The sequence below is a fragment of the Meles meles genome, chromosome 4 (assembly GCF_922984935.1).
Source record: "Meles meles chromosome 4, mMelMel3.1 paternal haplotype, whole genome shotgun sequence".
In the NCBI taxonomy this organism is placed as follows: Eukaryota; Metazoa; Chordata; class Mammalia; order Carnivora; family Mustelidae; genus Meles; species Meles meles.
Genome location: NC_060069.1, coordinates 46,677,003 through 46,691,264, shown reverse-complemented (window position 1 = coordinate 46,691,264; position 14,262 = coordinate 46,677,003). Strand labels below are relative to the sequence as shown.

General features: G+C 40.6%; 1 protein-coding gene across 1 annotated transcript in view; it reads right to left on the bottom strand.

The window, feature by feature from the left end:
• The window catches only part of ATP13A4 (ATPase 13A4), a 126,531-nt gene extending 118,158 nt beyond the window's left edge, over window positions 1-8,373 (bottom strand). Inside the window, exon 1 of the mRNA XM_046002732.1 lies at window positions 8,106-8,373. Within this exon, the coding sequence (XP_045858688.1) occupies window positions 8,106-8,168 (63 nt within the window). The 5' untranslated portion in view covers window positions 8,169-8,373. The remainder of the gene's footprint in view (window positions 1-8,105) is intronic.
• Window positions 8,374-14,262: the final 5,889 nt, after the last annotated feature.

Sequence of the window (14,262 nt, the reverse complement as noted above, 5' to 3'; positions counted from 1 at the left end):
ACTCTGGTTCATCTTCACAAAGCTTTAAAATAACGACAAAGACTTGAAAATGGCACCCAGGAATGAATCTCCTCTGGACGCATCAACAGTGCACTAATGGTTTTGAAGGTCAAGTTCCTGTGCTCTCTGTCTTCTGTAGGCCTGAGGACCCTATAGGGTTCAGCACTGGTTAATCATTTACCAATGGATTTACTCTTTATCCATAACTAATTCACATTACAACTTCCATAAATTTCCGGTTCTCACTTGATACCTCCAGACATGTTCTCCTTTTCTTGACTAAAAACTCACAGTGCTTTGAAAAAAATCAAAAGTGTCACTTACATTTCTTAAGACATTTCATAGTGATTTAATCCACCTGTTTTAAAACTTTTGAAATCACAACATTGTGTGTATTGGAGAGGACCTCAATAAACCACCTGCATTGGTCCCTTGTTCAAACTAGTAAAGTATTATTATTTCCACCTTATAAATGAGACAAAGCAAAAGAGATGTGAACATGATTTGCTTTACAGCTCTAAGGATGAATAATAGCGGAGCCAACACAACAATGCTGGCCTCCAGTCTCCTGATGTGTCTCTTTCAATGATGCGCTGCCATTTTGCCACCATTAACAACCAAAGGAGTGCATCCAGAATTTGGCAAAAGTAAGAGGCTGTAAACAAGGGTGCATGGGTGGCTCAGTCAATTAAGTGACAGACTCTCGATTTTGGCTCAGGTCAGGATCCTGGAGTTGTAGGATCAGCCATGTCCCGCCCACGCTCAGCAGGGAGTCCACTTGAGATTCTCTCTCTCTCTTTCTCCCTCTGCCCCTCCCCGCCTAAAACAAATAAATCCTTAAAAAAAGAGAGAGAGAGAGAGTAAACTGTTGTATTTAAACTGGGGTCTTAAGGCATAGCCTTCCATGTACTTAGTCAAAGGAACCTAGTCATATTACTTAACCTCTCTACACCTCAGTTCCTACATGTGCAGGAGAGAGATGATAATTCCTCTTGGGGTTTCTGAGACAATCAAATACATTACTGTATATAAAGTTTCTAGTCCGTATCAATCACTGTCTAGGTATCTGCTACTACAATCTCTATTTCCATTGCCAACCTGTTCCTAGTTTTACCTGTGGGATTCAGAGCTTGTGTCATCTTCTCCCATTGTACAGATTAGGAACCTTAAAGACATCCTTAATCCTACTCATCCCGTTCACCTCTCCTCTCTTACCCCACGGTCTATGGATTGTGAGGTCTTTTCAATTCTAATTTCCAAGTATCTTTCAAATCCCTTCTCTACACTGCATCCTCTATGTCGAGGCTGCTGTAGCATGCTGAATCTCTTGTTTATATACTCCCCAACTTGATCCTGGTACAGTTGTTTTTTTTTTTTGTCAACCAGTGTTTGGGAGTCATTGGAAAGGATAAAATGTGCACTCGTGGGGGTGTTCTATAAAGTTTTTCATGTTTGGGCCCTCAGCTACTCCTCCAAGGAAATTAAATGCCCTCTCCCCCCTTGGCTGTGCTGCTCCTTCTTCTGTGCCCCCACAGCTCTGTGTTCATGACTCCCACATTGGCACCTGTTTCATCAGTTTCATTGTGTTTGTACCCCTGGTTCCCCCACTTGCAGGGCCAGCTACATGGCCTCGTGCCTGTGTAATCCCACAGGGCCCTGCTCTCGAAAGGGCCCTGAACTTGTTTGAAAGCTCTGCTAGAGCCATCCTGAAATTCTTAATAATTGTTGAACAAGGGACAACTCATTGTCATTTTGCACTAGGCCCCACAAATTATGTACTCAGTCCTGCCCGCTCGACTGTGAACTCCTTAAAAACAAAAGCTTTTTGCTACTCACTCAAAATCCTCCTTGGTTAGCACAGAGAAGTCCTGGCACAGAGCAAGCTTTTGGTAAATATTTGTTGAATTTATACATGAACGGATGAAAGGATAGCATAAAGCATCTCATACAAAAATAGTGTAGTATGGCTAATTAACTCCGAAGAATAAGCTTTGTTTTTGCTTGGGGGAAAGAGGAGTCAATTGATAAATTCACAAAATGACTGGCCATTCCAAATAAATAACACAAAATTTCCTAAGTTTCTTTTTTGACTATTCAAACTGTTTCTCTCTTTAAGCCCTGCTGCCTCCCTATTCTTCTCAGAATGCAAAACTGCAGGTTAATGGCGCTTGGAATTGTGCTATCAAATATGCCCTGACTGTTTGTGCCAAGCACTACTATGCTCAATTCTGGGAAATAGTGAGAAAGGGAAGGGAGAGGCCACAGAAAGGTGAACTAAGCAGGGTCCCTGTCCTCAAGAAGCAATTAAATCTTACTCCTCAAGAGCTTATATCAAAGATGAGTTGACTTCATGGGAGTTCTGCAGCAATGAATCAAGAATAAAGACACTAGACTTGGCCAGTGGCCCAGCTTCCTGAACATTTCAACTGACAAAATGTCTCAGTCTGAATACAATTCCCCCACTATGAGATCTGTGGTTTCACTAGTTAACATGGGCAACCAACTCGGAGGTGCTCATGGAGCATAATAAATAAGTAGCTATTGAGGTGGGGGGAGGTGTTTCTGCTTCCCCGTGTTAGAGAAGAAAAGACAAACATCAGTTGTGAAAGTGAGCCAAATAATTGGTGAGGACAGATGTCCCTTGCTCATGCTGAAGGCATGATCGCGTTTCCAGTGTGGCAAAGACCACACACCACCCTGCTGCCTTATTATGCACTCCCTGCAGTACTAACTTCTTCCTGTTCTCAGAAACAACACGGAAGTTCAAAGAGAGTTTCTCTCGCTTTTCCCGATTCAACAGGTTTTACTTAACCACTCTACTACTTGATCCAACAAGAGTGATAACATTGAGAGAGTCTAGTCAAAAAAAATAAATAAATAAATGCCAATAAACATAGAGATGTGCTCAATTTCAAATCAAAGAAATGTAGAAATAATAGAGCCACAAAGTATCATTTTCACATAGCAGGTGAGCCCAAGTTGAAAAGATTGATAGTGCTCAACATTGACAAGTATGGTAGAAAAGGTAAGTATTCTTAAAAAAGATTGCTTGTCAGAGTGTAAATTGGTACAAGCACAATCTTCTAAAAGGCAATTTAGCATTATGTATCAATCAAAATTTAAAACACACATCCCCTTTTATGCATCAATGCTATTTTTAGGACTTTATCCTGAGGAAAAAAAATCTGACAAGCATGTGAAATTACATGTGCAAATTGTCCATCACAGCCAAAAAATTTAGAATTAACTTAAGTGAGCAACATCAGAGATTTGCTTAATATAACATAGTTCATCCAAATACAATTTAAAGGTTAAAATAGTTACCTGGAGCTACAATTCTCAGAAGAAAAATATAGCCAGGATATATTTTCAGGTGTAATGAAAAGGACAGCTTAAAAAATATATAGATGGAATGTCTCCATCTTTTGTTTAAAGAATATATTTATGAATATGTGTATGCATTCTTTTTGGAGTAGATTATGACTGGTTTTATTGTGTTTTGGCATGATTTGGCATGATGCATAGTACAAATAAATGGATGACATCCAAATACAACATGCTTCCTATATTAGATATGTATCGGGGGAGAAGGGAAGTCTTAAAGAAATGATATGTTCAGTAGTATGCTGGTAAATATTTAACAACTGGCCTTCAGGTGGGGCAAGACGCAAGTCCTGTGGAGCATTGCTGATTTCTATGGCATAAATACTCCCAGCATTACTCATTTCGGGCTGCTGAATATGGAGTAGAAAGAGCTGAACAGTAGCACACCACTATGTAGTATTTCCATGATACAAATGTAAATAAACACAATGGTATAGAGAATATTAAAATGTGGTAAAAAAATTATAAAGTTTTGTATGTTAGATGAGTTAGATGAATTTTGTGGATTCATCTTTTATAAGTCTTTAGAAGGAAGGTCAACAAATACTGATCATGTCTGAGTGGAAGATTTATGAATCATATTTACTTCATTTTTTAGATTCTTATGTGCCATTTCAATATTTTTATAGTAAACATATGTTATCTTTATAATCAGAAGAATCAAGGGGTTTGTTTGCTTATTCACTAGAAACTAGGAAAGAAAAAAAAATCAGAGAACAATTACTTTTAAAAACAAGTCTTACTAGAATAAAAACAAAACATTCCCCAAAAGGAGTATGATTTCGTCATGGTATAATGGACAACCGTGAGCAATGTTCTAAACAATTAAACCACAATATTAATCAATTAACCACTTTTTTAAGTCATAGTATAAGGAAATAGGCCCTTGTATTTCTTTATTTAAAATATTTTATTTATTTGCTTTTTTGACAGAAAGAGCAGAGGGAGAGAGGAGAAGCAGACTCCCCACTGAGCAGGGAGGCAGATGCCAGACTCAAGCCCAGGACCGTGGGATCATGACCTGAGCGAAGGCAGCCGCTTAACTGACTGAGCCACGCAGACACCCAAGCACTTAGTATTTCTAAGGCATTTCAAAACATAAATGTGTACCCACAGAATTTCAAAGGAATTCAAGCTCCCAGGAGGTCTGATACTTCCTTTCTACTAATAATGAAACTTAGTTCCAAGGAGAGTTGTGGTTTTCCCAAAGTAAGCACTACAGGGCTGGGTATGAGGTAGCTCAACTCCTCTCCATTTTTAAATGGTCTCTGTAGCTTGTGAATGAATAAAAGTATACAGTCCTTACTTATGGTTACTTAGCGAGAAGCAATGACCTCACGTTGGGGTTAGTGGTCATTCAACTGGTTAATTTCTGAAGCCCTGACACTTCCTATCTTCATTTCGATAATAGCAGCTTACACTCACCTAAGATTTTGTATTTCTCAAAACACTTGCCCATAGATTATTTGAGCTGATCCTCAAAAGAGCCCTGTGAGACAGGTAGAGTAGGAAGGACCACTCCTATTGGACAGATTTGGAAACAGGGTAAAGCAGCAAGTGACTAGCCTAAGGCCAGTGCGAGCGGGGCCGCTGGTCCACTTGCAGCACTGGCTAGGAAACAGTTTGCTCTTTGAGGCTATGAGGAAGTCATCTGGGTGAACCTGCTCTTAAGGTTACTTTCTCCCCTTTACTTCCTTGTTAAATTTCAAACAAATTCTTTTTTCTCTTGACTCCTGTCTTACTTTGCACTTAAGATTACTACTTTCATATCACCTAGAGTTGCTCTCTAATTCCTCTTTCTTTTGTTCTAGAATGGAAGACAGTCCCAGGCATCTTTAGGCCTGGAAACATTCCTGTTCTTCATTTGACATGAGGGCTACACTCTAGAATGTTATTTTTTCTTGAAATTTGAAGTGATTTCTATTATTGGAGGAATGTCTTCTGCAAAGGTCCAAATAGTGTATATTATAAAGCAAGAAACTATAAACACTTTGATGTGACACATTTCTAGACAATTTCTCGGCTTTCTAAAAAGGATTAAAATTCAAGAGGAGACAGACTTACTCAGGAAATACAAGTCTACAAATTATATATAACAAAACAGATCTTGGGGAATCTAAGATCAGACATTTTCTTAAGCTTTGTTATCTTAAGAAAGAAAATGTATTCTGTTAACAGTACAATGTCCTGGGGAAGGACTGAAAAAGGGATCACTGGGCTATATTTAGGTCCAGAAACAAAAGAAGTGACAACTTAATGAATGTGGGGCCTCAGCCCCTGGACTTACTGACGGATGCCACCTTAGACAAATTCCCAGTACGTCAATTTCTTTATCCTTAAAGTGGGAATCATAGCATGTACCTCACAAAGTATAGTAAAAACCAAAATAGCTAACGGCCAAGAAAATACTTGGTAAACTAAAACTCACTATAAAAACACATGGAATATCTTGAAGCTATCTTGATCATTTTTCTGAGATCTTCCCGTTTACAACACCATGGATGGACCTAGAAAGTATTATGCTAAGTGAAGTCAGACAGAGAAAGACAAATACCATATGATTTCACTCATATGTGGAATCTAAAAAACAAAATAAAACAAGCAAACAAACAAAAACAGGCTCATAAACACAGAGAACAAACTGGTGGTTGCCAGAGAGGAGAGCACTGAGGGAATGGATAAAATTGGTGAAGGAGACAAAGACGTACAAGCTTCCAGTTACACAGGGATGAAACGTACAGCACAGGGAATATAGTCACGAATATTGTAATAACCTCATCTGGTGACAGATGGTAACCACACTTATTGTGGTGAGCATTTCATAATGCAGAGAATTGTCACATCACTATCCTGTACACCTGAAACTAACATGACATTGTATGTCAATCGGACTCTATCAAAATCAAACCAATAAAAAAAGATCTTCAGAATTTTGGAAGTTTACAGCTCTAGGTGAGGGGGGCATGGGGAATGGAGTAATGAGTTACAAAGGGAGAGAGTCAGACACAGCAACAGGCAGGTGGCCAGGTTTCTCCAGGCGGAACAAGATGGAGCGCTCAAGACTGCATACTAATGGCCTCACCTCCGCTGAGACCGCTGGCCAAATGACTCTGGGCCAGAAAGCACAGAGCCCCTTTTCCATACCAAAGGCCCTCTCCTAACTGGACTTCCAGGTGCCCACAACATGATATGGACACCCTGATGCACTGGGCGGTGCCATTATGAAGATGAACTCTGAACAAAATTGCCGCACTGCAGTGTGTAGGCTAGGGAAGGAGTCGTTTCCCCGGCACTAGGAATGTCTGCTAGCAAGTGGATGACTCTTAATGACTATTGAGTGGCAAATTGTCAAAGAGCAGAAATGAGTGTATGAGAAAAGAGTGGGTGTGTTTCCATTTGAGGATGTGAGGGAGGAGCCCCTGCCTTCTGGTGAAGAGCATTCCAGATAAGGGTCAAGTTTTCAACTTAATATAGAGAATAATAGAATATTGACTCTCCAAAGAAAACATTTTGGAGAAACAAGGATGATAGCCAACAGAGCATTAGAAAGTCATTTTTAGTGATGTTTGTGTAGGGCCTGGAGAGAATGGTCATTCAGCAGTCCAATCTGAAAGAAGTAAGGAGATGGTTAAGAAGCCCATATCCATTCGGGTGCTTTCTATTCCCTTATAATTTTTTCAGCTTTGATAGCACAAGGGATCTACTCTTGAAGTTCCAAAAAATGTTGTTGCTATAGGAACAGGTAAGCAGATTAAACTTGAAAGACCAGTTCAGGAACAAAGAATTTAATAGTCAGGGCTAAAGCAATTAACCAGGATAAAATTTAAATAAATATCTTTTGGGTTTGTTATTTCATTATTAATTCCAGGAAGATAAAATGCTATTATAGAATGGGAGTATTGCATTTTAATTACACCATTACTGGCATAAAAGACTATACTTACTCAATTAACAGAAAGGCCTTATTAACCAAAAATATGCATTTCTAACTCTCTCTTGATTACATGGTAAATGAGAAATACAGCTTTAAATTCAGCAAGAACATAAGAATCATCTCTGATTTTCCCATAGTTCCCCAGAAGAGAGCACATCTAAAATAAAAGAGACCGTGAACTACCAAAAGTTGTCTGTAAAAAATCTCCATAACGAGAGACCTATGAGCAAAATTTGAGAAGTAAACATAAAAGTGTATAGGCTGAAAATTGCTAATATTTTACATTTTTCCCAGCCAACATTGTTTGCAAACACAGATATGTGAGAAGAGAGGACAGTCAGAGACTCAGCTGCACACCTACCTCACAGTGGCTATTCTGCTTCTTCCTATCAAGGAATACACCGCTCCCAACATGAGGGGTTTGCTGAAATTATTTAAGTTCTGCACAGAACTTGCAGGACTCATGAGGCTCAAAAAGGCATCGTAAAGTGGCATTGTGCTTCTCTCCCTTCTCGATAAAATGAATACAATGTGTTCAGCCTGGCAAATTTCTGCTGTCAGAGATTATACCTACGGGACAGAGAGATTTCTTGGATGCCACCTTTTCTCACGGAATACCAGAATCAAATTGCAGAGAAGCATGTCAGTGTGTCTGAGAGTGTGCGTACCCGCATATTTGTGTGTGTGTGTGTGTGTGTGTGTGTGTATGCATGTGTGTGTGGCAGGGGGACAGTATTGGAGGCTGGGGAATGGGAATGGGAAGAGGGGAGTGTGGCTAGAATCTTACCATCTCATTCTCTTCACCTTCATTGAGCAGAGTGTGCTGGCCCTTCTCAAAGTGGTCCCCCATGAAAAAGTGATTCCACTCCTCCTCCCTGGCCTTCCTGAGCAGGAGCCTCCGGGACCAACTTGCCGAGCCACCGCAGCTCTCCAGCCGGCCGAAAGAGTTAATGATCCTCCAGGTTAGGACTCCTTCTTGAACACACACCTACTCTCCGCAAATGACAATACTTAGCAAACTGGACTCCTCCCACGAGTCACCCTCAGCTCTGAGGAATTTCTGCCTTGCTTACTGCATTGTCTCAGAGCAGCTGTCCCAAAACAGGCAGCTCCCATGCCGGTCTTTTTGTGCCCAACTTCCAAGGAAAGAACTCATTGCCTGCCCAGTGCCTGCCAGCATAAGACATCTGACTGCAAATCCAACAGGACAATGCAGAGTTGGCAGGACCTTTCCAAGGAGTGGGGGAGCGGGCTCAAGAACTCCCAGGTCACTGCTTTATTCACAGAGGCTAAGAAATTGGGGGTGGGGAGGGCTAACAGAGCTGCAGATTTTATTTGATTAATGAAAGCCCCAATCCACCAGCTTTTAATAGTATCCTCATTCATTTTGCTTACAAAAGGTACAAGTTACGACTAATCCTCTTCCAAAGTTATTTGTGGCCACATTTCTTTGCGTATGCAAAAAGCATTCTACTTAACGTGTATGTGGAATTAAGTTCACTTTGGGAAAAACAGAGAGAACAAAGGTATGATCAAGCTATTTTATGTGGTCTCCTTTCACTAAAATGGTGGTGGTTAAACTCTTCAGGCGGTCTAGAAACCAAATATTCAAGTGACTTTGTGGTAAGACCCATTTTTTTTTAATTTTTTTATTTGTTTATTTACAGCATAACAGTGTTCATTGTTTTGGCATAACACCCAGTGCTCCATGCAGTACGTGCCCTCACTATTACCCACCACCTGGTTCCTCAACCTCCCACCCACCCCCACCCCCACCCCTTCAAAACCCTCTGGTTGTTTTTCAGAGTCCATAGTCTCTCATGGTTCATCTCCCCTTCCAGTTTCCCTCAACTCCCTCTCCTCTCCATCTCCCCATGCCCTCCGTGTTATTTGTTATGCTCCACATATAAGTGAAACCATATGATACTTGACTCTCTCTGCTTGACTTACTTCGCTCAGCATAATCTCCTCCAGTCCCGTCCATGTTGCTACAAAAGTTGGGTATTCATCATTTCTGATGGAGGCATAATACTCCATCGTGTATATGTACCACATCTTCCTTATCCATTCATCCGTTGAAGGGCATCTTGGTTCTTTCCACAGTTTGGTGACCGTAGCCATTGCTGCAATAAACATTGGGGTACAGATGGCCCTTCTTTTCACTACATCTGTATCTTTGGGGTAAATACCCAGCAGTGCAATTGCAGGGTCATAGGGAAGCTCTATTCTTAATTTCTTCAGGAGTCTCCACACTGTTCTCCAAAGTGGCTGCACTAACTTGCATTCCCACCAACAGTGTAAGAGGGTTCCCCTTTCTCCACATCCTCTCCAACACACGTTGTTTCCTGTCTTGCTAATTTTGGCCATTCTAACTGGTGTCAGGTGGTATCTCAATGTTGTTTTAATTTGAATCTCCCTGATGGCTAGTGATGATGAACATTTTTTCATGTGTCTGATAGCCATTTGTATGTCTTCGTTGGAGAAGTGTCTGTTCATATCTTCTGCCCATTTTTCGATATGATTATCTGTTTTGTGTGTGTTGAGTTTGAGAAGTTCTTTTTTTTTTTTTTTTTTAGATTTTATTTATTTATTTGACAGAGAGAGATCACAAGTAGGCAGAGAGGCAGGCAGAGAGAGTGAGAGGGAAGCAGGCTCCCTTCAGAGCAGAGAGCCCGACGCGGGACTCGATCCCAGGACTCTGAGATCATGACCTGAGCCGAAGGCAGCGGCTTAAACCACTAAGCCACCCAGGCGTCCCGAGTTTGAGAAGTTCTTTATAGATCCTGGATATCAACCTTTTGGTAAGACCCATTTTTTAATTTATCCACACATCCATTCAATACACACTATCTGAGCACATGGACTACACATATAAATCAAGTCCTATCTGCTGCCCTCAGACTGAGGCAGGCATTCAAACAAATACAATAGAAGGTATTTTGTTATTATGAAAGCCGGAACAGAGAAGTCTAAGATATCTGTCAGAAGTCTCAACATGGTATAGGGGTCACCCAGCCATGTTGGCTCTGGAAAGAACCCTGGATTCCAGCTCCTGTCCATGTTGGTTGAGCTGTGTGATTATTTCACCTATAGGAGCTGTCTCTTCTCATCCAGTAATCCGGGGCATTGCACAAGGATTTGGGAAAGCATACCTCACAGCACCCATCAAGAGCTGTTGGTGTAATTAAACCAAATGCCCAAGGTAACAGCAGGCAGTAGAGCAGAGTAGTTAGGGGCGTGTGCTCTGAATTTGGAGAGCCTCAGTTCAAATTTGGACCATGAACCAAGGTGGGCTAGTTCTGCCATCTTAGGATAATAAGTTTCATAAGCTTTATAAGCCTCCATTTGCCCACATAAGTGAGGAATAGTACATGGAAAACAGTATTTATTCAATAAAGGAGAATTATTTTTACCTTCACTGTGTCTACTCACTCCTTCAAGCTACAGCTCTTGGCACTAGTATCCCAACCTGGCCCGGATTGCCCTAACAAGACCAAAGTGTGTGTGTGCATGTGTGTGTGTGTGTGTGTGCGCACGCGCGCGCACCTTGATCAAATGGTAAAGTATAAGCAAGATAAACATTAACGATATTAAGCTATTATAATATTAATTACTATATATACATGCTGTTCATTGAATTTCCAAAGATTATTAGCACAGCTTAATCAAATAAATAAGTGAAATTCACATTTGATCGCAAGATCAACATACAAGGAGTATGGCTTTTTTTTTAAGGGGGATGAAAACATTCTGGAAGCACATAGTGGTTGTGGCTGCACAACTTAGCAAATATACTAAAATTCACTGAATTGTATACTTTTGAAGAGTGAATTTTATGAATGTGAGTTATGTCTCAATAAAAAATCATACCTCCAAAAAGTTAAGTGAACATGTTAGAACTCTAGCAGACAGTCATTCCAATATTGAGCAGAGAAAGAAACAGAATAAGAAGACTTCAAACTTTATCTCAACTGATGGGGTTGAGGAGTGTTAGTATATGATGTGGTGAAACCATATCTGTGTTGGTGTGTCATTAAGAGGGTTTCATTCTAGTGTCCATAATTGGTAAACCCCACACTGTGGCTTTCTGGCTGGGTTCCTGGATACCTTTGGCAAGGCAGGCTCCATTGTGGGTGAAGATGAGTGTGTAACTGATTCAGAGTTAAAGGAAAACCCTCACACAAACTTACTTCACTCAAGGAATCTGGTTATGCAATAACAATATTTAAGCCACACTCAAATAGCAAAATCAGTCCCTAAAAAACTTTTGTGAAAACCAGGAAAATCTATGGAAAATTATTTTCCAGCAACATAGCCCAGTAGGACTGAGGACTTTGAAATAGTGACAGTTTCTTCACGTTCCTCGGGGAGTTCTAATAGCAAAACATCCCAGGGCCTCTCTGGCAGCGTGACTTATGGGCGGTGCCCTTACAGATTATATGCATGTTTATTTGGCATATCCAAAGTGTTCTGCAAGGGATGTTGCCTTTATTGGCCAGGAAAGTCTTTGTGTTGTGGAAGCATTTGAGAAGGGTCTTGAAAACAGACAGGGAAGGCTTAACAGGTGGAGATGCTAGAACGCAGACTGGGAGCGGGGCCTCGGGAAACAGCATCGGAAGCTGAGAAGCCATCAGAAGGAGAAACACGGGTTTGTCCAGAGGGAGCCCATTACCTTAGCTCCAACCAGGGTGTGTGTGTGACGGAAAAAAAGAGGAGTGAGATGTGGCAGAAAATACAGATAAAGGCACTCCAGGGAGGTCTGGACTTAATGCAATGAGCAATGGCACCAGTGACAGCAAAGTGATGTCATAAACACTCGCATTTTTAGTGATCAGCCTGTGTGTAAATATTATAGGAATCTTGCATAAGTGGGTTCTAAAGTGACTCACTCAGTCTTTCTAGGTAGCATATTCCTTTGGAGAGTTTCCTTGAACACTGTAAGTTACATCTTTAATTTGCCTGTTGGGAAGTGTGTTTTTTTCATTAAAAACAAATTTAATAGACTATTTTTAGAGCAGTCTTGGGTTCACACCAAAACTGAGCAGCAGATTCTCATATACTTCTTGCCTATATACATCTTCCCCTACTACCAGCAACCCCCACCAGTGACACATTTGTTACCGTCAGTGAACCACCCTCAACTCAACACCAGAAGTCCATAGTTGAGGTTACGAGTTACTCTTGGTGTCATACATCCTATGAGTTTTGACAGATGTATAATGACATTTGTATCCACCATCGCCGTATCATACAGAGTAGTTCCACTACCCTCAAATTCCCTCAGCTCCCTTTAATCATCCTTACGTCTCTCCTAACCCCTAGTGACCACTGATTCTTTTTACTATCCCCATTTTGCTTTTTCCAGAATGTTACACAATTGGAATCATACAGTATGTTGCGTTCTCAGAGTGATTTCTTTCGCTTAGTCATATGCATATAAGTTACCTCCATGTCTCATTCCCTTTCAAAGTTAAATAATATTTCATTGCCTGGATGCACCACAGTTTATTTATCCATTCACTTCCCGAAGGACTTCTTGGTTGTTTCCAAGTTTTGGCAATTAGAAATAAAGCAGCATACATTCATGTGTAGACTTTGGTGTGGACATATATTTCCAACACATTTGATAATGTTATCAAGGAAATGCAAATTAAAGCAACAATGAGAGTCCACTGCATACCTACTAAAATGGCCAAAATTGAAAGCACTGACAATACCAAATGCTGACAAGGATGTAGAGCAACAGGAACTCTCCTCATTCTTTGCTGGTGGGAATGCAAAAGCTCACAGTCATGATAGAAGACAGTTTAGAGGTTTCTTACAAAATTAGACATCTTATCATATGATCCAGCAATCATGTTCCTTGGCATTTACCCAAAAGGATGGAAAGTTTCAATCAGGCTGTCTCTCCCCAATTTTGCCTGTTCAATATTTCTATTCTTCACTACATGTGCCTCACAGGTACAATATGGCATGGTGAGAGTAGTGGATGTAGATTTGGTGTGGTCTGAATTGGAATCTTGACATTTTGTTGACAGATTCCATTTTCTCATTTATTTAATACTTATTTGATTAACTGCAGTGTGCCAAGACCTGTAGTAGGTAAAAAAAAAATAGAGATTAGTACAATATGCCTTTGAAAGTTAAGTCTACTATAAAGAAACCCCAACATCAAAATATACATTCCAAAACACGTTCTAACCATATTGGAGTGTCAGAGGGAGTTCAGGTAGAGAGTGAGGCCAGGAAGGTTCCATGGAGGTAGGGAGCTCTGTGCCGGCCTAGGTAAATGGAGATGAATAGGGAAAACATTATTGAAAAAGGAGACAGAAGGCAAAGGCACAGACAAGGATTTGCCCGTGAGCTCATTCAGAGATTGTGAATCATGCACTGATGACTTAGAATTGAGAGGAATGTCCAAAGAAAAGTTGCTTCATCCATTCCCTGATTCTCTTTCTGCACTCATTTCCTCTTAACCACTCCATCTCAAATGAGAATGAAAAAGGAAAACAAGAAGAAAATAAATAATTAGCTACCTCTTTGTTGATCTGGTATCTCCGCTTGCTTTCATTTATCCTAGGAGCAAGCCTGCTGCTCTCAGCAATTCTCAACCTCTTTGGGTGTATATAATAGATATTAAGTGGAAATAATGGCAGTACTAGACTCTGCCAGGACTGTGGGGATGCTGATACTTCCCTAGCTAACCCATTTAGATAGTGTGAAGGTAAGTGGTAATAATGTTTCGTCATATATTAATTTCCACCTTTCATCTGAGAACTCCACAGCATATTACAAACATTATTCCTTGCAACATTTCTGTGAAGTATTGAGATGAGTAATATCATTGCCCCTACTTGAGAGCGGTAAGAACTGAGTCACAAAGGGGTCACAGAGAACTGATCAAGGTCATGTGTCCTCCGCATGGAGTGGAACCCAAAACACAT